Below are 21132 nucleotides of genomic sequence, written 5' to 3'. Positions count from 1 at the left end.
CGATGCTGCTCTCCTGGATGTAGCGGCCGTATGAATGGGGCTCGTGGGGAGAGCGGCAGCGCCGACGGCGATTGGCTAGAGGCGCCTCGGCTTGACGGGGGTGGGGGTAAGGAAAGCCGCTCGAGCTCATTTCCGATTGGTCAAGAGTTGGGAACGATTGCGTGAGGGGGCGGGGCAGGGTGCGCAGTGGATGTCACGTTCAGTCCGATTGGCGGAGAGACGCAGCCGTGATTGTAACCCGTCTCCGGATTGGTAAAGCGCTGCTGGCCGGCTGGAGGAGAGGTTGTATTCCCTGTCTCGGGTTTTCCATGTCTTCTCCCCCCACCCCCCTCCCTCTCTCTTCCTCCACCTCCACCTCCATTTTTCACGCGGCTTGTGCATTCGGAGAGAGAATTACGACGGGAGATAAAGGGAGAATGATGTTGGCAGAGGCAGTACCGGGCCGGGCTTCGGAGTCTGGTTAACCAGGCGCAGGAGCCGGTGGGACTCGAGGGAGCGGCGACTGACAACAATCGAGCGCGAGCGGGAGAAGGGGGAGAGAGAGAAACCAACCAACCCCCCCCCCCCCCCGAGGAGGAGAGAGACATGGCGGTGGCGGTGGCGGCCGAGCGCGGGGAGGGGTTGCTGCTGTTATTGTCGTTGTCGGAGAGAGTGCGGCCGAGACTGGGGGATAACAGCAGCCGGAGCCTCCGGGATTGAGGGAAAGCTAGGCCTCGGGTCGTTACCAGGTCTGTTTGAGGCATGCGAGGAACAGGGTCCGATATCTCTTGTTTTTTTTAAAAAAAACATCAGCCCGTTAACGGGGAGGGGCGGATGGCCGTGGTTTCTCCACTCCGTCCCTGTTGCTGACTGATGGGGAGGGAATTCTGCCCAGGCTGGGAGATGGCAGCCTGGTTCTCATTACTGTACGTGGGATCAGTTTATGTTTTTATTTTATCTTGGCGTTCTCTCCCCTTCTCCACCCCGCTTCCATACATAGTCGGTTACAGTGAGGAGGGATATAAGGAATAATTTTCACATCTCTCTTCACACACACTCCTCGCTCTGCCACTTGGGGTAATTCTATCAAACAGTGACACCCAGCCGCAAATTGTTAGTTGTCAGGAGCCATTCCCGGCACGTCGGGGAGCAGTGTTTAAAACGTGCCTCCGGACGGGCAGCTGTCCCGTCGTCTTCCTTTTTGAAACAGTTTTCCCCCGTTCCGGATATTTTATTTCAAGGTTTGTGCGAAGATTTTATTTCCTTTTTTTGTTGTTGTTTATCGGCTTTATCGGGATTGGATGAGGGGGAAAAAAAGAAAACTGAAATAAACTCGGCAGAGAGCAGGCTCCAGTGCAGATTGCATAGGAAAAGCGAAGTAAGAGGAAAATATTTTTCTCTGAAAACGGGCGTTTCCTTGTGTGATGGAAGGAGGTTGAAGCGCCTGTTGGGAGAATTGACTTGTGGTCTGTCGGTGCATTTTTTTTTGACCACTGTTTCAGGCGGGTTGATAATTTATATTATGGTACGAGTGCGATTTATTTATCGGAAACTGACGCGCTCTATTCATTTATTTCCCAGTTTCATTGAGACACGATGAAGAAGAACGGGTAGACCGGCAAGTGGTGGCTGCGGTGTTTTGTTTTGTTACTATTCATGACTGGATTTTTCAATGTACCGAATGGAGAGAGTAGTCTCCTGGTGTGGATTCGTTTTAAATTGAAATGAAATAATGGCGACACGAAGGACTTGTCCAAGTGAAGAGGAGGATGGAGATGCAAATGGGAAAATACATCCATCTGCTAGAAAGGATGAGGTACGTTTAAGACCAGAATCAGTCTCTTTAAAATAAAATCCAAGGAGGTTTAAACCTTTACATAACGCCGTGTACAAAGGGATCAGCAATTGATTTGTGGCTTTTGATTTATTGTCTGTCTTGCTGTATTGGGCGCAATGCCCGGTAGGCTCAACAGATTATACCTTAGAGGTTTAGTCAGGGCTTGTGTATTACAGCTTTAAGCTTTTCCATGTAAGTTGTCTCAGCTGTAGTTATGTACGAGGGTGATTTGCTGTCCTTGGATTCGTATTGCAGCAAATGCAAAAGCCCATCTTTCTGACTTCTGTTTTTAATTTAGCAATGTGAAAATTTAATTAAGTACTAACTATGAAGTGGTTTTAGGCTGATTCTGGTTTAGTTCTTTATAGAAAGGAAAGTTTGAATTATAACATGATTTATGTAAAGTCGTTGAACAAGTATGCTGTAATGTCTGGCAAATGAAATCGATGACATTTAAAGTTAAAGACACTTTTTTTGGTTGTTTTAATTCTTAAATGGTCCCAGAACCTGAAGATAATGCTTATTTATGTATACAAAAAGTAGTGTTCTGAGCAGTGTAGATGGTTCACTAAATGGGTTAATTATTTGTGGAGAAAATGGTACAGTAGGGTGTTACCTAGAGTCAAGTATTTTTTTACTTGGTGTAATGCTGGTTAGAAATTGGATCGTTGAGGGAATTCATTTATTGTAAAATTTCTGTTAAGATCAACCTTTGTGTTACAGCTGTGTATGATACAATGATCACCTGTATGTTCCAGAAAAGATTTCTGTTGTAATGCAAAGGTCAACTGCATCTCAGAATATACACAAGTGAAAAGCTTTCATCATTGCCATTTCATGAAATATAAATAAGACTGAAAAATGTTTGGTTTGAAAGTTACTACATCTGACTTTTGATCATGCTGTATTGTTGAAATGTTTTTAATGTAAGGTGTACATGTACTGTACTGGAAAAGTTTAATGTGTAGGTAGTGAAATGTGCCAAGTGTTTTGGTTTGGATATTTAATATTTGCTCAAAGTTTTTCTCAACTGCTTTATGAATATCCTACTTCAATTACTCAAGTAAGTAAGGCTCAAGTAAGTTCATGCACTGGTTGACGATATATAATTGGGAGATAGAGGACTGTGGATTCTGGAGACTCAGAATAGTTGATGGTCTGGAGACATACAGCATGGAAACAGACCCTTTGGTCCAACTCATCCACGCTGACCATATATCCCAACCTAATCTAGTCTCACTTGCCTGCACTTGGCCCATTATCCCTCTAAACCCTTCCTATTCATATACCTATTGAGATGCCTTTTAAATGTTGCAATTGTACTAACCTCCTGCACTTCCTCTGGTCGCTCATTCCATACCCGTACCACCCTCTGCTTGAAAAGGTTGCCCCTTAGGTCTCTTTTTACATCTTTCCCCTCTCTCACCCTAAACCTATGCCCTTTAGTTCTGGACTCCCCCACCCCAGGGGAAAGACCTTGTCTTATTTTTTTCTATCCATGCCCCTCATGATTTTATAAACCTCCCCAGCCTCTGACACTTCAGGCAAAGCAGCACCAGCCTATTCAACCTCTCCCATAGCTCAAATCCTCCAACCATAGCAACGTCCTTGTGGACTCTTTCAAGTTTCATAACATCCTTCCATTAGGAAGGAAACCAGGATTGCACACAGTATTCCAAAAGTGGCCTGACCAATGTCCTGTACAGCTGCAACATGACCTCCCAACTCCTATACTCAATACTCTGACCAATAAAGGAAACCATACCAAATGCTGCTGTCACTATCCTATCTACCAGTGATCCTACTTTCAAGGAGATGTGTAGCTGCACTCCAAGGTCTTTGTTTAGCAACATTTCCTAGGACCTGACCATTTAAGTGCATAAGTTCTGCTAAGATTTGCTTTCCCAAAATGCACCTCGCATTTTTTTCTAAACTCCGTCTGCTACTCCTCAGCCCATTGGCCCATCTGATCAAGATCCTGTTGTAATCTGAGGTAACCGTCTTCGATGTCCACTGCAGTTTCACTGCAAACTTACTCAAAGTAACTATACCTATTATGATCACATCCAAATCATTTACTAAACATAAATGACAAAAAGTAGAGGACCCAGCACAGATTCTTGTGGCACTCCACTGGTCACAGGCCTTCAGTGTAAACAACAACCCTCCACCACCACCCTCTGTCCTCTACCTTGGAGCCAGTTCTGTATCCACATGGCTAGTTCTGCCCTTATTCCATGAGATCTAACCTTGCCAACCATTCTCCCACGGGGAACTTTGTTAAACGCCTTGCTGAAGTCCATATAGATCATATCCACTGCTCTACCCTCGTCAATCCTCTTTGCCTTTCTTCAAAAAACTCAATCAACTTCATGACATGTGATTTCCCACGCACAAAGCCATGTTGACTATCCCTAATCAGTCTTTGCCTTTCCAAATATGTGTAAATCCTTTCCCTCCGGATTCCCTCCAATGAGTTGTCCACCACCGATGTCAAGTTCCCTGCTCTGTAGTTCCCTGCCTTGTCCTTACCTCCTCTTCTTAAATAGTGGTACCACATTAATCAACCGCCAGCCTTCCGGCACCTCATCTGTGACTATTGATAATACAAATATCTCAGCTAGGGGCCCAGCAGTCGCAGTATCCTACAGAATTCTCGGTGCACTTGATCAGGTCCTGGGGATTTATCCACCTTGATGCATTTCAAGGTATCCAGCACTTCCTCCTCTAATTTGGACACTTTCCAAGTTGGCATCATCTATGTGCCTACATTCTATATTTTCCGTATATTCTATATATTGTCCTTGTGGTGCTAGAAAAAGCACAGGTCAGGTAGTATCTGGGGAGCAGGAGGGTCGACATTTCAGGCAGGACCCTTCTGTAAGATTTGACTTTTATGGTTATCATTGGGAAAATGTAGAATATCAAAATCATAAAATCTGTAGTGTGGAAGGAGACCATTCAGCCCATCCATATTTCATTGACCCCCGAAGAGTATCCCATTTTGTTTTTAAATTATTCAATGAAATAAGACACGCTCTTCTCGTTCATTTTTAATGCAAGTGATATATTACATAAAGCTTTCTTGAAAGAACAAGAAATATAATCAGTTCACTCCAATTAATTATATTTTCCAGATTTAAAGTTATAAAATTGAGGTATAATCATATACCATTTGTGGATGAGGGTTTGAATTATTTAATAATATTGTTCCAATATTCAATTTTATATGTATTAGCTGCATATTTGCAATTATCCAAACACCAAAGTTTACAAAGTTTTAAGACCTACAGTTGTAAAACTGCAGCATGTAAAAGTTTTTGTGCTTAAAGCATGTAATGAAAGGTGGAGTTAAAGCAAATTATTGGGTGTGATGTCACTCTCTTGATTTTGTAGAGAACTCATGTTATCAAATAATTAGGTGGAATTACATGACTGAAATTTGAAGAGAAATGTTGTGGATGCTTAAAATGCTGGAAATACTCAAGACTAACAACCATCTATAGGTCAACTAAATATTTTCAGGTTGATATGATTTTTCTTTGAAATGTAGAGCTTAGTGGAAGTAGGCAGAGGGTGCCAATAGGGGCTGGAAACTTGTGTTCACCACCATGGTGCAGGTTCCCTTGCTGTTTTCATTGTACATTATTGACTGCTTTAGACACACTGTATGGTTTATTAGTAAGCTGACACAAATTAGCACTATTGTCAAAAGCGAGGGTAAAAACATTCAATTACACAAAGATTGACCGGCTAGTCAGGTGCGCAGAACAGTGGCTGATAGAGCCTGATCATGAGAAGTGTGAAGTGATATATTTTGGGAGAACCAACAAGGCAAGTGAATACATGAATTATGGAACTCTGAGTAGTACTGAGGGTCAGTGAGACCTTAGTGTGCATGTTCTTGGATCCATGAAAGGAATAGGACAGCTGGATATAGTGATAAAGAAGATTTAATGTGATTGTTTTGTTAGTTGTTGAATTGAATATAAGGGCCGGGAGGTTATAATGTGCTTGTATAGGACATGGGTTAGGCAACAACTGGAGTATTGTGTGCAGATCTGATCACCATACTATAGGAATAATGTAGTTACACTGGGATGGGTACCCAGCAGATTCATAGTGTTAGGAGAAAGTGAGGACTGCAGATGTTGGAAATCAGAACTTAAAAATGTTTTGCTGGAAAAGCGCAGCAGGTCAGGCAGCATCAAAGGAACAGGAGAATCGACATTTCGGGCATAAGCCCTTCTTCAGGAATGAGGAGAGTGTGCCAAGCAGGCTCAGGTAAAATGTAGGGAGGAGGGACTTGGGGGAGGGGCGTTGGGAATATGATAGGTGGAAGGAGGTTAAGGTGAGGGTGATAGGCCGGAGAGGGGGGTGGGTTCACGGTGGGTACAAGATTCGCAGTGTTGCCTGAGCTGGAGTGTTTCAGCTGTGAAGAGAGATTGCATAGGCTAGGCTTGTCCTTGGATCAGCGAAGGTTGAGGGTTGACCTGATAAGACTTGCAAAATTATACAAGGCCTAGCTATTGATGTTAGGAATAAACCTTTCACCTTAGAGAGGTCAGTTACAAGATGGAAAAGATTTCGAGTAAGGGGCTGGTGGTTTGAGATCCTTTACACCTACCAACTGCTGGGTATCTGGGGTACCCTGCGCCACAAAAGGAGCCATTACTACAGTTAAGCATTTAGATGAGTATGTGAAATGGCATAGCCTGCAAGGCTATGGATCAAGTGCGGTTGAGAAGGTGGATCCTGATGATTTTTGTGCATTATGATGGGCCGAAGGACCTGTTTCTTTGCTGTCGTGCTCTGAATCTATGACTCGTGATTTAAAGGAGCTTTTTTGTTCTGATAATTCGATTAAAAATGTATAAATCAGTATTGCTGAAATATTTTGCATAAAGTGCAATTCTGTTTCTGGTTACTATTTCCTCTTGTTTTTACAAAAAGTACATTTGAATCCCTTTGCATTCTGATTAGTGTCTAATTAATAGCTTGTGTAGCATTCACTCAAAAGAAATTGGTTGCTAAATATAATCTGGTAGTTTGAGAGATTGATTTTTTTTTGTTTTTCCCAAGATTTGGATTGCCAAACCATACAATAGAAACAATTTTTTGTCTGTTTTAAGATGTGCTTTTAAAATAATAACACTCAATAAGACTTGATTTGAAGTCTTGCATTTAGAAATTCATTAATCTGTGTCATTTGCTCATTAAAATTGATGAAGAGAAAATCTTTAGCTGGTGAGCATAGCAGAAGAGAACTTTATTGGCTAACTATTACTAACCTATATAGTGAGTAAAATTTATATACTTTAAAATTTGAAATATTCTTTAAAATTACCATAGGTACTATGCAGTCATAGCATAAACTGAATGTTGAGAGAATTTCAGCATCATAACCTGTTTGTGCATGGAGTTTATTATGAATAGTTTGGATGTAAGCATAATTTAAACACTTCATATGAAAGATCCACATCCTGCCTATGTTGTGAAATGAATTCCTTTTAAGGTATGTATTGTTTTGCTATCTATTTCATATTGAGGAACTCTCTCATGAAACCGAGCATGGAATCATTACGGTGCAGAAGGAGGCTGTTATGCCTGTGCTGGCTGTATTATCTAGTGCCAATCTCCTGCCTTTTCCTGTATCCCTGTGTGCCATACAATCCAAAAAAAACTAATATCCTTTTGAATGCTTCAATTGAACTTGCTTCGACCACATTTCCAGGCAATGCATTCCATATCCTAACAACTTGCTGTGTGAAAGTTTTTTGTTTACGCTAACCTTGCTTCATTTTCACATGACTCTTAAGTCTATGCATTCCATTCTTCTTTCCTTTTACAAGTAGAGACTGATTTGCTCTGTCTACCTCTCCATCTAGCCTGCTCATGATTTTGTAAACCACAATCAGATAATCAGATCTCCTCTCAGCAGCTTCTCCCCCCCCAGACAAGAGAGAACATCCCCAACCATTCTATGACTATTCTAGTGAACTGCTTCTGCTGTGACTCCAATACATTCAATTCTTTCTTATTAGTGGTGCCCACAATTGTACAATGCTCTAGCTAGATCTAGTTCTATGAAGTTGAATTGTTCATTTTTGATACTAAATGAAAAAACTAAACTGCAGATGCTGGAAATTCGTGACCAGACTCAAAACATTAACTCTGCTTTCTTTCCACAGATGGCAGACCTGAGTTTTTCCAGCAATTTCTGATTGTGTCCAGATTTGATCCTTGTAGAATGAGCAGCTGAAACACACTTACTCATCTTTATTGGAAATGAGATGGTTTGTTTGTATGAACTATGTAATCATTTTGAAGCTACCATTACTGAAGCAACAGTTGCGTAATTTATTTAGGCCAACGAGCTATTTTATGTCTGGAACTGAATAGGAGGATATGATTTGATGACAACTATATTTTTAAGTATCTTTGCTTCATGTGATGCTAATATTATCTGAAAAGTTACCTACTTTGCGTGCAGACTTTTAAATGGGGAATTGTCAGTCTGATTTTAGAAATCTAGTTGTTTGATATTGGCAAGTAATATTATTCTTATTTTCCTGTGACTAGCCCCTTTCTGAAAAGATAGTTTCAGAACTTAGAATATAGACTTCCATCAATACATTATTTAAGACTGTGTTTAATATGTGTATGGTAGTGTAGTGTTTATGCTACTGGACTAGTAATGTAGATGAAAGTGATTTCAGTCTTGCCATGCCAGTTTAAGAATTTGAATTCAGATTCTTTAGAAAAGAAAATTTGCAAAGCTCTTTTGGTAAAAGTGGTGATGAAGCTATCAGATGGCTTTAAACTTGCTAATGCTCTTTAGTGAAAGAAACTGGCTACCTTCATTTCATCTCGGCACTGTGATCCCAGGACCACAACAACATGGTCTTTTCATTGCCTTTAGAGGTGATCAGGCATGCTGATCATGTGCACCAAACCACTCCTGTTACTGGATTATAAAGGTTTAAGAAAACAATCCACTCAACACTCTCTCAGGATAGTTAGAGGTGGTCAATTAGTGTTGCTTTACCAGTGATGCTTAATTTCTCCATTTGCTTTTTCAGCTATATGGTGCATGACTACCCCACCACAATGGAGTGAATTTAATATCTGTAATTTTTCATCCCAGATGTTTGTGACAGTGGTTTAGATTCCAAAATTCACTGAACTGACATTTAGAATTCCAGGGTACTTTTAGAAAACAGTTTTGCAATACTGGATCTGTACTTTCAAAGTTGTAGGTAGTTGTCCCTTCCCTCTTCGAGCAAAGCTTGCATTTCTTCCATAGTGGATGAAACAGATGCACAGAGTTATGGAGTCATCAAGTCATAGATGTACAATATGGAAACAGATCCTTTGGTCCAACTCGTCCATGCTGACCAGATATCCTAAATTAATCCAGTACCATTTGCCAACACTTGGCCCATATCCCTCTTTAAACCCTTCCTATTCGTATACCCATCCAGATGTCTCTTAAATGTTGCAATTATACAACCTCTACTACTATCTCTGGCAGCTCATTCCATATATGCACTACCTTTTCTGTGAAAATGTTGCCTCTTGAATCGTTTTTCAGATCTTTGCCCCCTCATTCTGGACTCTACCATTGCAGGGGAAAGACCTTGTCTATTTACCCTATTCTTATAAATCTCTATAAGGTCACCCTTCAGCCTCTCACTCCAGGGAAAACAATCCCAGCCTTTCCCTATAGCGCAAACCCTCCAATCCTGGCAACATTCTTGTAAATCTTTTCTAATCACTTTCAAGTTTCACAATATCCTTCCTACAGGAAGGAGACCAGAATTGTACAAAATATTCCAAACGTGGCCTAACCAGTTTTCTATATAGTCGCAACATGACCTCCCAACTTCTATACTCTGTGCTCTGACCAATAAAGGGAAGCATACTAAACATAGTCTTCATTATCCTATCTAACAGCGACTTCATTTCCAAGGAACTATGAACCTGTGCTCCAAGGTCCCTTTCTGTTCAGCAATACTCCCCAGGACCTTACTGTTCTCCAGGAATGGCACAACTCTCCTGATGAAGTGGACATGAGATAAGCACAACCAAAATCTACAGGACAAAGTGAATGCTTCTGTTATTAAAGGAGATGTGTATCATCATGATATCTCTGTAGTGTTTATGGTCTCTAACTCTATCAAGTATTAAGTTATGAATACAAGCACTGTAATTTTGTTTAAACTGTACATGTTGGTACCTTGCTGTGGCTACTTGAAAAAATGCCCTTGAAAATTGCAATAGATGCAGCAACTCATTTATTAAAAGAACCACAACGGCTGATCCCATGTTACATGATCTTCAAGTTAATCCAAATGTGTCTTTTCACTACTTAAGTGCAATGCTGGTAAAGGAACAAGTGTTCCTAACTTATACTGTTACAATGAAAACATTTCCATTAGGAACTCAATACTGTATTGCTCAAAAAGGATTTGAATTATGTTGAAGATTTATAGTGCATGTGAATAATGCATAGAAAATAAGTCTCATGTATGCCATCCACCTTGTATTCTGGTTCTTGCCATTTTTGTGCTCTATTGTAACTGTCGTTGGTGTCTCCTGGTCTTGCTGCTTTACAAAATAAAGCATTCAGCCTATAGTGCAACATCTTCAATAGCGCTCACTCTGGATCTTAAAGCTTCCTACTCCCACGAGGTGTTCTTGTGACTTCAACCCCAACACGTTATTCGTTCCTTCATCAACCTCTTCCGCTGCACCATTCATAAGGGTGGTACACTGGCACAGTGGTTAGCACTGTTGCCTCGCAGTGCCAGAGACCCTGGTTTGATTCCAATCATGGGTGACTATCTGTGTGGAGTTTATATGTTCTCTCTACGTTAGTATGCATTCTCTCCGTGTGCTCCAGTTACCCCCACCTCAGTTCAAGATGTGCAGGTTAGGTGACTTGGCAATGCCAATTTGCACTGTGATGTTCAGGGATGTGCAGTGAGGTGGGTTAGCCATCATTAATGCGGGGATGTGGTGGGGATCTAGGTGGGCTATTTGGAGTGCTGAATGGCTTTTAGCTGCACTGCTGAGATTCTATAATTCTAATCTATTGGCATTAGTCGACTTATTCTTATTGATCTGTCATTCACTCTTGTTGCATTTTGTGCCAACTTCAGTTCTGCAACTTTGATACTTGAGCTTCATAACTGCTTTCCTATTTAAAAAAAAATGTTACTACATGTTGATGACTGAATAGAAGTGGGGACTGAACAGAATTGTGTGTGGTGCTGGAAAAGCACAGCAGGTCAGGCAGTATGTGAGGAGCAGAAGAAGTGGCATTTTGAACATAAGCTCTTCATCAGGAATGAACAGTTAAGTATCATAGAGCAAAATAGTAGATAATAGAGGGGCACACTCATTTGACAATGGTAATATGAGAGTTGAAGAGCAAGACAAAGGAGAGTCTGGCAATAGGAACTGTAGGAATTAGTTGGGTGACCCTGAAGGAAAATAACGAGTATTTGTGCAAGACATCTGAATTAGGGTGAAGTGGAAGATTTTAGAATCTGTAGTTGAACAGAGGGATGTTGAAGTCATGGAAATGAAAGGGATATGTTATCGAACCCTACATTGTGGAAACAGGCCATTCGGCCCCCTCCTGTCCACACTTTCCCTCACACAGCATCCCACTCACTTCCCTACCCTATCACTACAACACAACATTTCCCATGGCTAATCTACGAGCCTGCACATGCCTGGACACTATTGGCAATTTAACATGGTCAATCCACCCAACTTGCACATCTTTGGACTGGGAAGAAACCAGAGTCCCTGGAGGAAACCTGCGCAGACACAGAGAATGTGCAAACTTTATACAGTCTTCCGAGGGTAGAATTGAACTCAGATCTCTGGTGCTGCTAGACAGCAGTGCTAACCACCGAGTCGTCCTCTATGAAGGTTGCAAAGGCATTGTTGAGGAAATTGTAAATTAATCTAAGGTGCAAACCAAATGCTACTGAGAGATGTCCACAACACAAAAAAGCACAGAATTAAACCATGAAGAATTTCAAGTAATAAATGAAGCATATCAAATTTCCCATGAATATGTGCCAGAGGAATCGCTGAATGTCTTTGTATCTCTATCAATCATATGTTAAAGCTTTTGTTCGAATGGGCAGTTGTTAAGTAGCTCTCAATTATTTGGCTCATTCACTTTTTAGGGATAAATACTGCTTATGACATTTGGTGAAATGTTTGGATTGTTACTTAAATAAATTCAATCATATGTATACAAATATTTAAAATTTTAATGAACTGCTTGGAAAAGTGAAACAAGCAGACCAGTAAATGGATTTGGCAGAAAGGTGAGGTTTGGTGCAAAGCGGTCTGAATTAGTATGTTTTGGATAGAGAAAGAACAGTGCGGAGAAACCTTAAGATTAAAGAAATTGCAATCCAGGATTGCGGATAGACAAGTCTTCCAAAATTGGAATGCAGGCTTTTTTTAAACAAAGACTGGAATTCATTGTTTTCCTAATCCACTGAGTGCAGAAGAGGTGATCTTAAATTTGCTCACTGTGTTAATTAGGTTGTGGTTGATGTATTGTAAACAATTTGTAACACCTCATTGCATTGAGAATATTGAAACTTTAGAAATGACAATCTTATTATGAATAGTTACGATCATCTTTCACTAGCAGAGAAGACTAAGAAGGCGTCTTATAATGGTTCTCAAAATTGTGAAATATTTTGAGAAAGTAATCTCTCTCAGACGTTGTTTCTGATGTTTTGCAAGTTGCCAACACAAGACTTGGGACTGTCAGAAGAACAATGTAAATTGGGAATGATTTCATCCAGCTACTCATTTCAGCATGGACTAGAATAAACTTATTGCATTTAAAAAGGGCACTAGCATTTGTAAAAGAACAGCATGTCAAGGTGCAATGGAAATAGGACTAAAGGTCAGCACTGTTATGATAAGTCAAGTTGCCTGTTTCTTTAATATGACAATCCATCTTGCTGTTACTTTTGTGATGATCTGTATCTATTTACTTTCAATATATTCACTTCAAATCAAATTTAGTTTTTACTACGTAATGCTGCAGGTAACGTTTTAAAACAAAAATAGTTGTGCTAATCTGAGTACACAACTCTTAGCCATCCCTCATACACCTCTTCAATAGTTTGAAGCTAATCTTTGTAAGCAACATGCTTCATGTGATTTATTATGCAATTTTAATTTTGGGAAATAAACTGTAGAAAATGGGAGAAATGCAATTGAAGCGTATGAAAGCCTTTGGCATTTAAAGTAACATGACTCTGCTTTTGAAGAGGTTAACAGTTACAAAGGTAGAAAGGGAAGATTGAATTGAAGACTGTGTCCATATTGCTTGCAGTAATAATAGTCCACAGAGATTTTGTTTGCTTGGATTTAAAGACATTCAGTGAACATTGAAGGGCTAAAAATCACGTTGACTCTATCAAATCAAAGTTTGAATTGTAAATAAGTGATGTGTAACCTGACTTATCCTTAACCTGACCTTTAGATTAAGTCAGAGGAAGCTATGGAGGTGGGTGGAGCTAAGATACATTTCTATGGCTTCAGTGCATCTCTGTGTTCCTTGAATGGAATTTAGTTGCAATTTAAAACTGGAAGACTACAGAATTAGATTAGATAGGGTAGACAGTGAAAGATTGTTTCCTAGGATGATGACATCAGCTTGTTCGAGAGGGCACAACTACAAATTGAGGGGTTATGGATTTAAGACAGGTATTAGAGGCAAATTCTTTACGCAGAGAGTCGTAAGGGTGTGGAATGTCCTACCTGCTAAGGTAGTCAACTCAGCCACATTCGGGAGATTTAAACAATCCTTAGATAAGCACATGGATGATTTTGGGATAGTGTAGGGGACGAGCTGAGAATAGTTCACAGGTCGGCGCAACATCGAGGGCTGTAGGGCCTGTTCTGCGCTGTATTGTTCTATGTTCATGTTATAGAACATATGAATTAGCAACAAAAAGGCTATTTGGTCCTCCATGCCTGCTCCACCATTTAATACGATCATGGCCGATTTTGTTTGTGTTCCAAAGTCCACAATCTAAAGCCCCAATTATTTTTCTTCTTCCCTTGTCTTTACCAAGATTCTATCTACTCTTGCCTTCAGAAGGTCAAAGGCAAGGCGTAGGTGTAGGAAATGTTGGATGGCCAGAGAAATTGAGGTTTTGGTCAAGAAAAGGAAGGAAGTATTTGTCAGGTATATACAGCAGAGATCAAATGAATTCTTAGAATATAAAGGCAGTAAGAGGGAACTCTGTAGGGCCAAAAGAGGACATGAGATCACTTTGGCAAAAAGAGTTCAGGACAATCGAAGGGACTTTTATAAATATGTTAAGGATAAAAGGTAACTAGGGAGAGAATAGGACCTCCCTAAGATCTGCAAGGCAGCCTATGTGTGGAACTGCAGGAGATGGGGAGATATCATGGAGCATTTTGCATCAGTGTTTACTGTAGTGAAGGTAATGGAAGATATAAGATGTGGGGAAATATGTGGTGACATCTTGAAAAACCTCTATAATACAGAGGTGGTGGTGCTGGATGTCTTAAAGTGCACAAATGTGGATAAATCCCCAAGGCCACCTCGTGTCCCTGAACTCTGAGGAGTTAGGGAAGTGATTGCTAGGCCCCTTGCTGAGATATTTGGATCAGTGATAATCAGTTGAGGTGCTGGTAGACTGGAGGTAGGCAAACATGCTACTACTAAGCAAGATTGTAGGGAAAAGCCAGAAAGCTATAGACTGGCAAGCATGACATTGGTGGGCAAGTTGTTGGAGGGAATCCTGAGGGACAGGATTTACATGTACTGTATTTGGAAAGACCAAGACTGATTTGGGATAGTCAACATGGCTTTGTGTGTGGGAAATCATGTTTCACTCATTTGATTTTTGTTTTGAAAGAGTAATAAAGAGGATTGAGGGCAGAGCGGTGGATATGATCTTTATGGACTTTCAACAACGTTCCTTATGGTAGAGTGGTTAGCAAGGTTAGGTCATGTGGAATACAGGCAGAACTAGCCATTTGGATACAGAACTGGCTCAAAGATAGAAGACAGAGGGTGGTGGTGGTGATAGCGGGTTGAATTTCAGACTGGAGGCCTGTGACCAATGGTGTGCCGCAAGGATCGGTGCTGAGTGCATTGCTTTTTGTCATCTATATAAATGATTTGGATGTGAACATAGGAGGTATAGTTTATAAGTTTGCAGATGACACCAAAATTGGAAGTCTGTAGTGGACAGCAAAGAAGGTTACTTCAGAGTACAAGGGGATCTTGATCAAGTGGACCAATGGGCAGAGGAGTTGCAGATGGAGTTTAACTTGGATAAATGTGAGGTGCTGCCTTTTGGAAAGGTAAATCAGGGCAAAATTTATATACTTAATAGTAAGGTCCTTGGGACTGTTGTTGAACAGAAACATTGGAATGCAGGTTCATAGTTCCTTGGAAGTGGAGTTACAGGTAGATAGGATAGTGAAGAAGGCGTTTAGTATGCTTTCCTTTATTGGTCAGAACATTGAGTATAGGCATTGGGAGGTCATGTTTCAGCTATACAGGAAATTGGTTAGGCGATTTTTGGAATACTGTGTGCAATTCTGGTCTCCCTCCTATCAGAAGGGTGTTGTGAAACTTGAAAGGGTTCAGAAAAGATTTACAGGGATGTTGACAGGTTGTGAGCTGTAGGGAGAGGTTGAATAGACTTCGGCTGTTTTCCCTGGAGCGTCTGAGGCGGAGAGGTGACCTTTATAGAGGTTTATAAAATCATGAAGAGCATGGATAGGGTAAATAGACAAAGTCTTTTCCCTGGGATGGGGGAGTCCAGAACTAGAGGGCATCGTTTTAGTGAGAGAAGGGTAAGATAGAAAAGGGACCTAAGGGGCAATGTTTCCACACAGAGGGTGATGTGTGTATGGAATGAGCTGCCAGAGGAAATGGTGGAGGCTGGAACACTACCAGCATTTAAAATGCATCTGGATGGGTACATGAGTGAGAGGGGTTTGTCGGGATATGGACCAAGTGCTGGCAAATGGGACCAGATTAACCTAGGATATCTAGTCTGCATGGATGAGTTGAACTAGTCTGTTTCCATGCTCTACATCTCTAAGACTGTTCTAAAGCAGCACCCCCTAATTTAAAAAGTACTCCATTTTTCTGGACTCTGCCATAATAGTAGGATTAGTAGTGAAAGCAGAATTAGTGTAGGTTTGTCAGTGTAGATGCAGTGGACCAAAGAGCCTCTTCTGTACTGTATGATTGAGTAAGCATCCTGTCCAACCTGTTAAAACCAGAAACTTCAAAAACACCCCTTGCTCTTCTAAACTTCACTGAAAGTAATTTGAACTTATCCAGTGTTTCCTCATGAGGTAAGCTCCTTATTTCAGGTATCATGTAAAAAAAATCTTAAGGCAGAATAAATAGTTAAACAGAATCACTACAGCTGTTGGCAGACTGCAGTTAAAGGCTCAAGTCCCAGTAAGTGGCATCCTCATGCAATGGAAAAATATTAGAGCTAAAAAGATGCTCTCGCAGCCATAGTTCAGGTAATCTGACCAGTAGTCTTAAGGAAGTCTATCAGTAATATTTGCAGTTGGAAAAGCTGTGAGCCAAGAGGAACTCAGCAGCAACTTGGTGAAATTGTGCTGATAATTAAGGCATTTGGGAGCAGTCTTGAGTACTGGGGAATTTGGTCTCAAAAGAGATTGCACTACCAAAACCTACCAGTCTTTAAGTTGAACTTTTGGGATGTTTCAAGGCTAAAAGTTAGGAATTGGAAGCCCTTACAAGGAAGGTTTTTAATATTTGGTGATCCACTGTCCCTGACCAATTTTGGGATTTGTCTTAATCACATTGACCATTTAAGGTGCAGTCTCTGTGGTGGTTTCCACAGTTTGTCTGCTAACTCATTTGCCTCAAGCTGTAGTAATCAGGATTAATATAAACTGAACCATGATCAAACATGTTCAATATGTCTATGTACCATTGCCACTTATGATTGCAAACCATATGAGCTCTAAGTTCTAAGAAACTCTTAGCTAAATATCCAAATAAATTGAAACCAGAGAACTTGTTCTGAACTGCGCTGCACAACATAATTTGGCTTGCTCCAGGATGTCTTTAAACTGATCGTTACATTATTTGCCCAGTATTTCTATTATTTCTTATAATGAAATCGGTGTTTTATAACCTTTTTCATAATTCACTTTTTTATATGGGTTTGCGTTTTTGGAAGTTAAAGCTAAAATTGACAGAGAGAGCAGTTGTCCTGTCTTCAGCTCTTCAAACCCATTTATAGCTTTAGCTTTTCTAATTTTTATTTAAGAAAAAGTGGGCATTTTTTTGAATTGCTTTATTTGTGTTCTGGCAATTTAGTGGGGAGATGAAAGTAATGGTAAAGCCACTGGACCAGTAATCCAGAGCACAGGATAATGATCTGGGAACATGGGTTCCAATCCCACCATAGCAGCTGGTGAAATTTTAATTTAATAAATAACTAGAATTTAAAACTAGCCAATGACAACCATTTCATTATTGTCGACTTTTTAAAAAAAATTCACCTAGTTCACTATTGTATTTTATGGAAGGAAATTGTTGGTTTTATTCAATCATGGGAGATGGGCATTGTTTGCTGGCCAGCATTTTTGCCTGACCCAGTTGTCCTTGAAGTGAGCTGCCTCTTTGAACTGTTGCAATCCATGTGCTATAGATGGACCCACTTTGAGGGAATTCTAGAATTTTGACCCAATGACCATGAGGGAATGGCAATATAATTCCAATGTGTAGGTTTGCTCGCTGGACTGGAAGGTTCATTTCCGGACGTTTTGTTAACCTACTAGGTAACACCTTCAGTGGGCCTCCTGCAAAGCACTGTTGATAATTCCTGCTTTCTACTTTATATGTTTGGGTTTCTTTAGGGTGGTGACGTCATTTCCCGTTCTTTTTCTCAGGGGGTGGTAGATTAGGTCTAACTCGATGTGTTTCATAGAGTTCCGGTTGGAATGCCGTGCTTCTAGAAATTCTCGTGCATGTCTCTGTTTGGTTTGTCCGAGGATGTTGTCCCAGTTGAAGTGGTGTCCTTCCTCATCTGTATGTAAGGATATTAGTGAGAGAGGGTCATGTTGTTTTGTGGCTAGTTGATGTTCATGTATCCTGGTGGCTAGTTTTCTGCCTGCTTGTCCATGTAGTGTTTGTTACAGTCCTTGCATGGTATTTTATAAATGACATTTGGTTTTGCTTGTTATCTGTATGAGGTCTATCAAGTTCATTAGCAGCTGTTTTAGTGTGTTGGTAGGTTTGTGGGCTGCCATGATGCCCACAGTAGTCTGACGGTAATTTCTGAGATGTCTTTGATGTAGGGGAGAGTGGCTAGGGTTTCTGGACACACGTTTTCTGCTTGTTTGAATTTGTTGCTGAATAGGGTGATGAAACGTCTGGAAATGAATGTTTCAGCTCAGCGAGCAAACCTACGTGCAAAACCTTAACCTGAGCTACAGATCTTCTCAAAACTCGCAATATAATTCCAAGTTTGGATGATGAGTGGCTTGGAAGGGAACTTGCTGACAGTGATGTTCTGACATTAGCTGCTGTTCTTGTCCTTCTGAATGATAGTGGTTATGAGTTTGGAAGATGCAATCTAAAAATCTTTGAATCTCAGCAGTGCATCTTTTGGACAGTGCACACTGTTGCTACTGAGAGTCGGTGATGATGGGTGTGGATTCTTGTAGATGTTTTGCCAATTAGGCAGACTACTTTTTTCTGGATGGTGTTAAGCTTGGATGGTGTTGGTGCTGTGCCCATCTAATCAAGTGGCGAGTATTCCATCACACTCATGACTTGTGCCTTGTAAGTATGGACAGTCAGGTTTTATTCTCTGCAGTATTCCTAGCTTCAGTATTGCTAGGCTATTGAATGTCAAGGAGTGGTGGTTAGATTGTCCCTTTTTGAACATAATCTTTGCTTGGCATTTGTGGAATGAATGTTACTTGTTAGCCTGAGCTTGGATATCGCCCTGGCCTTGCTGCATTTAAGCCTCGATTGCTTCAGTATCTGAGGAGTCATGATGAGCATTGTTGATCACACACACAATATCATCACATCTGATCTTATGGTGAGGAGGTTATTGAAGCAGCTGAAGATGATGATTCAGCCTAGGACAATACCCTGAGGAATTCCTGCAGAGATGTTCTGGATCTGAGACGACTGACCTCCAACCACACCCCTCTTGCTACGTGCCAGGTATGACTTTAAATAGTGAAGAATTTGCCCCCTGCTTCCCACTGATTCCAGTTTTGTTAGGGCTCCTTGGTGTCATAGTTAGTCAAATGCAGCCTTTATGTTAAGTGCTGTCACACTGTCCTGACCTCTGGAATTCAGCTCTTTTGTCCATGTTTGAACCAAGGCTGTAATGAGGTCAGCAGCTATCATTGTTTTTAAACTACTGGAGGCGGCAGAGGCAAAGATGGAACATCAACTTGGCACTTCTGGCTGAAGATGGTTGCAAATGCTTTATCTTTGGTACTGAAGCCACCTCCTGGAGCGAGTTGATTAATTATGGTGTGGCAGGACTGCAGAGTTTAGATTTGATCAGTTGGTTTTGGGATCCTTTAATTGCCTGTCATTTGATGCTTATGCTTTTTGGCATATGAGTGGTCTTATTTAGTAGCTTCACCAAGATTACACTAATTTTAGGTATGTCAGGTACTGCTCCTGGTATGCCATTGAATGCAGTATTGATCCCTGGCTTGATAGTAATTGTTGAGTTGGGGTTATGCAGGACCGTGAGGTTGCAGATTGTGTTGGAGTACGATTCTGCTGTTGATGGCCCACAGGATCATCTGGTTGCCCTATCTTGAGTTGCTTGATTTTCCCATTTTAACACATGACCAGTGTTATCAGTATTGCTGTTGCCAAGCCACTTTTGGTGTTGGATGTTGAACCCCATCCTTGCCACCATCCATGCTTCCTCCAAGTGTAGTTCAATGTGGAAGGATACTGATACATCAGGAGATTTAATCTGATTCCTTGAGGAGACTTTATAGGGCATGGAGTTAATATTGAGCATTCCTAGGTATCTCCCTAGTGACTTTTTAACCACTGTGCCAAAACCTTTGCTGGGTCTTTACTACTTGTGGGACAAGAATATCAGTGATGGTAATGTCTGGGACATAACCATACTCATGGAACCGAACTTTGTGGATAGTATCAGGCTGTTGCTTGGCAGGTCTGTGAGAGAGCTGACCTGATGCAGTGGCATTTTCCTACCTCTGTCAAAAGGTCTAGGTTCAAGTCTCCTGTGTCCTTAAGGTGCCTTAATACTTCTGAGGTTGATTTCAAAACTAACTTCTTTTGATACGTGTAGCCTTGTCCTTAACTAAAGTCTGGTTGAAGATTTGTAGCAACTGTTCACATCAATTGACAAAACCCTAGCCAGAGAAACAATAGCCAACCTACTGGACATACATAACAGAACACAGGAGGCCGAACCTATCAACAAGGATGGCATACTTAAACTACTAGACCTGTGCCTCACCACACACTTTACATTCAACAATCAGATATACGAACAAATCAACGGAACACCCATGGGATCACCAATCTCGGGACTCATAGCAGAGGCAGTTATGCAAAGGTTAGAACATACAGCCCTACCACAAATCCAACCCAAACTCTGGATCAGATACGTAGATGACACCTTTGTAATCATCAAAAACACAGAAATAGAAAAAACACACCGAATCATCAACGCCACACTCACAGGAATACGATTCACGAGAGAAGAGGAAAAGGATAGCCAACTCCCATTCCTAGACATGTTAGTAGAGAGAACACCCAACGGAGAATTCACCACAAGGGTACACAGGAAACCAACACACACAGACCAAGTCCTAAACTATGAAAGTAACCACCCCAACACACACAAACGAAGCTGCATCAGGACACTATTCAAAAGAGCCACAACACACTGCAGTACACCAGAACTGCGAAAAGAGGAAGAGGAACACCTATACAAGGTATTCGCCAAAAACGGATACCCACGCAACTTTATCACCAGATGCCTAAAAGATAGACCACGGAACGAGGACATGCCACAACCAAAAGGACTAGCCACACTACCATACGTCAGGAGCATCTCAGAACTGACAGCCAGACTACTGCGACCCTTAGGACTCATAACAGCGCACAAGCCAACTTCCACACTCAGACAACAACTCACTAGAACAAAGGACCCAATAGCCAGCACGAGCCAAACTAATGTAGTTTATAAAATACCATGCAAGGACTG

The 21132-nt window shown here is 41.1% G+C and overlaps 1 protein-coding gene across 1 annotated transcript in view; it reads left to right on the top strand.

Annotated features, from left to right (window-relative positions):
• The first annotated feature begins 340 nt into the window (after window positions 1–340).
• The window catches only part of LOC132815792 (rho GTPase-activating protein 21-like), a 249534-nt gene continuing 228742 nt past the window's right edge, over window positions 341–21132 (top strand). Inside the window, exons 1-2 of the mRNA XM_060825005.1 lie at window positions 341–728; window positions 1561–1795. Coding sequence (XP_060680988.1) covers window positions 1712–1795 — 84 coding nt within the window. The 5' untranslated portion in view covers window positions 341–728; window positions 1561–1711. The remainder of the gene's footprint in view (window positions 729–1560; window positions 1796–21132) is intronic.

The sequence above is a fragment of the Hemiscyllium ocellatum genome, chromosome 5 (assembly GCF_020745735.1).
Source record: "Hemiscyllium ocellatum isolate sHemOce1 chromosome 5, sHemOce1.pat.X.cur, whole genome shotgun sequence".
Classification (NCBI taxonomy): domain Eukaryota; kingdom Metazoa; phylum Chordata; class Chondrichthyes; order Orectolobiformes; family Hemiscylliidae; genus Hemiscyllium; species Hemiscyllium ocellatum.
Note: the sequence above shows the minus strand (reverse complement) of the source record. Positions and strands in the feature narration are given on the sequence as shown.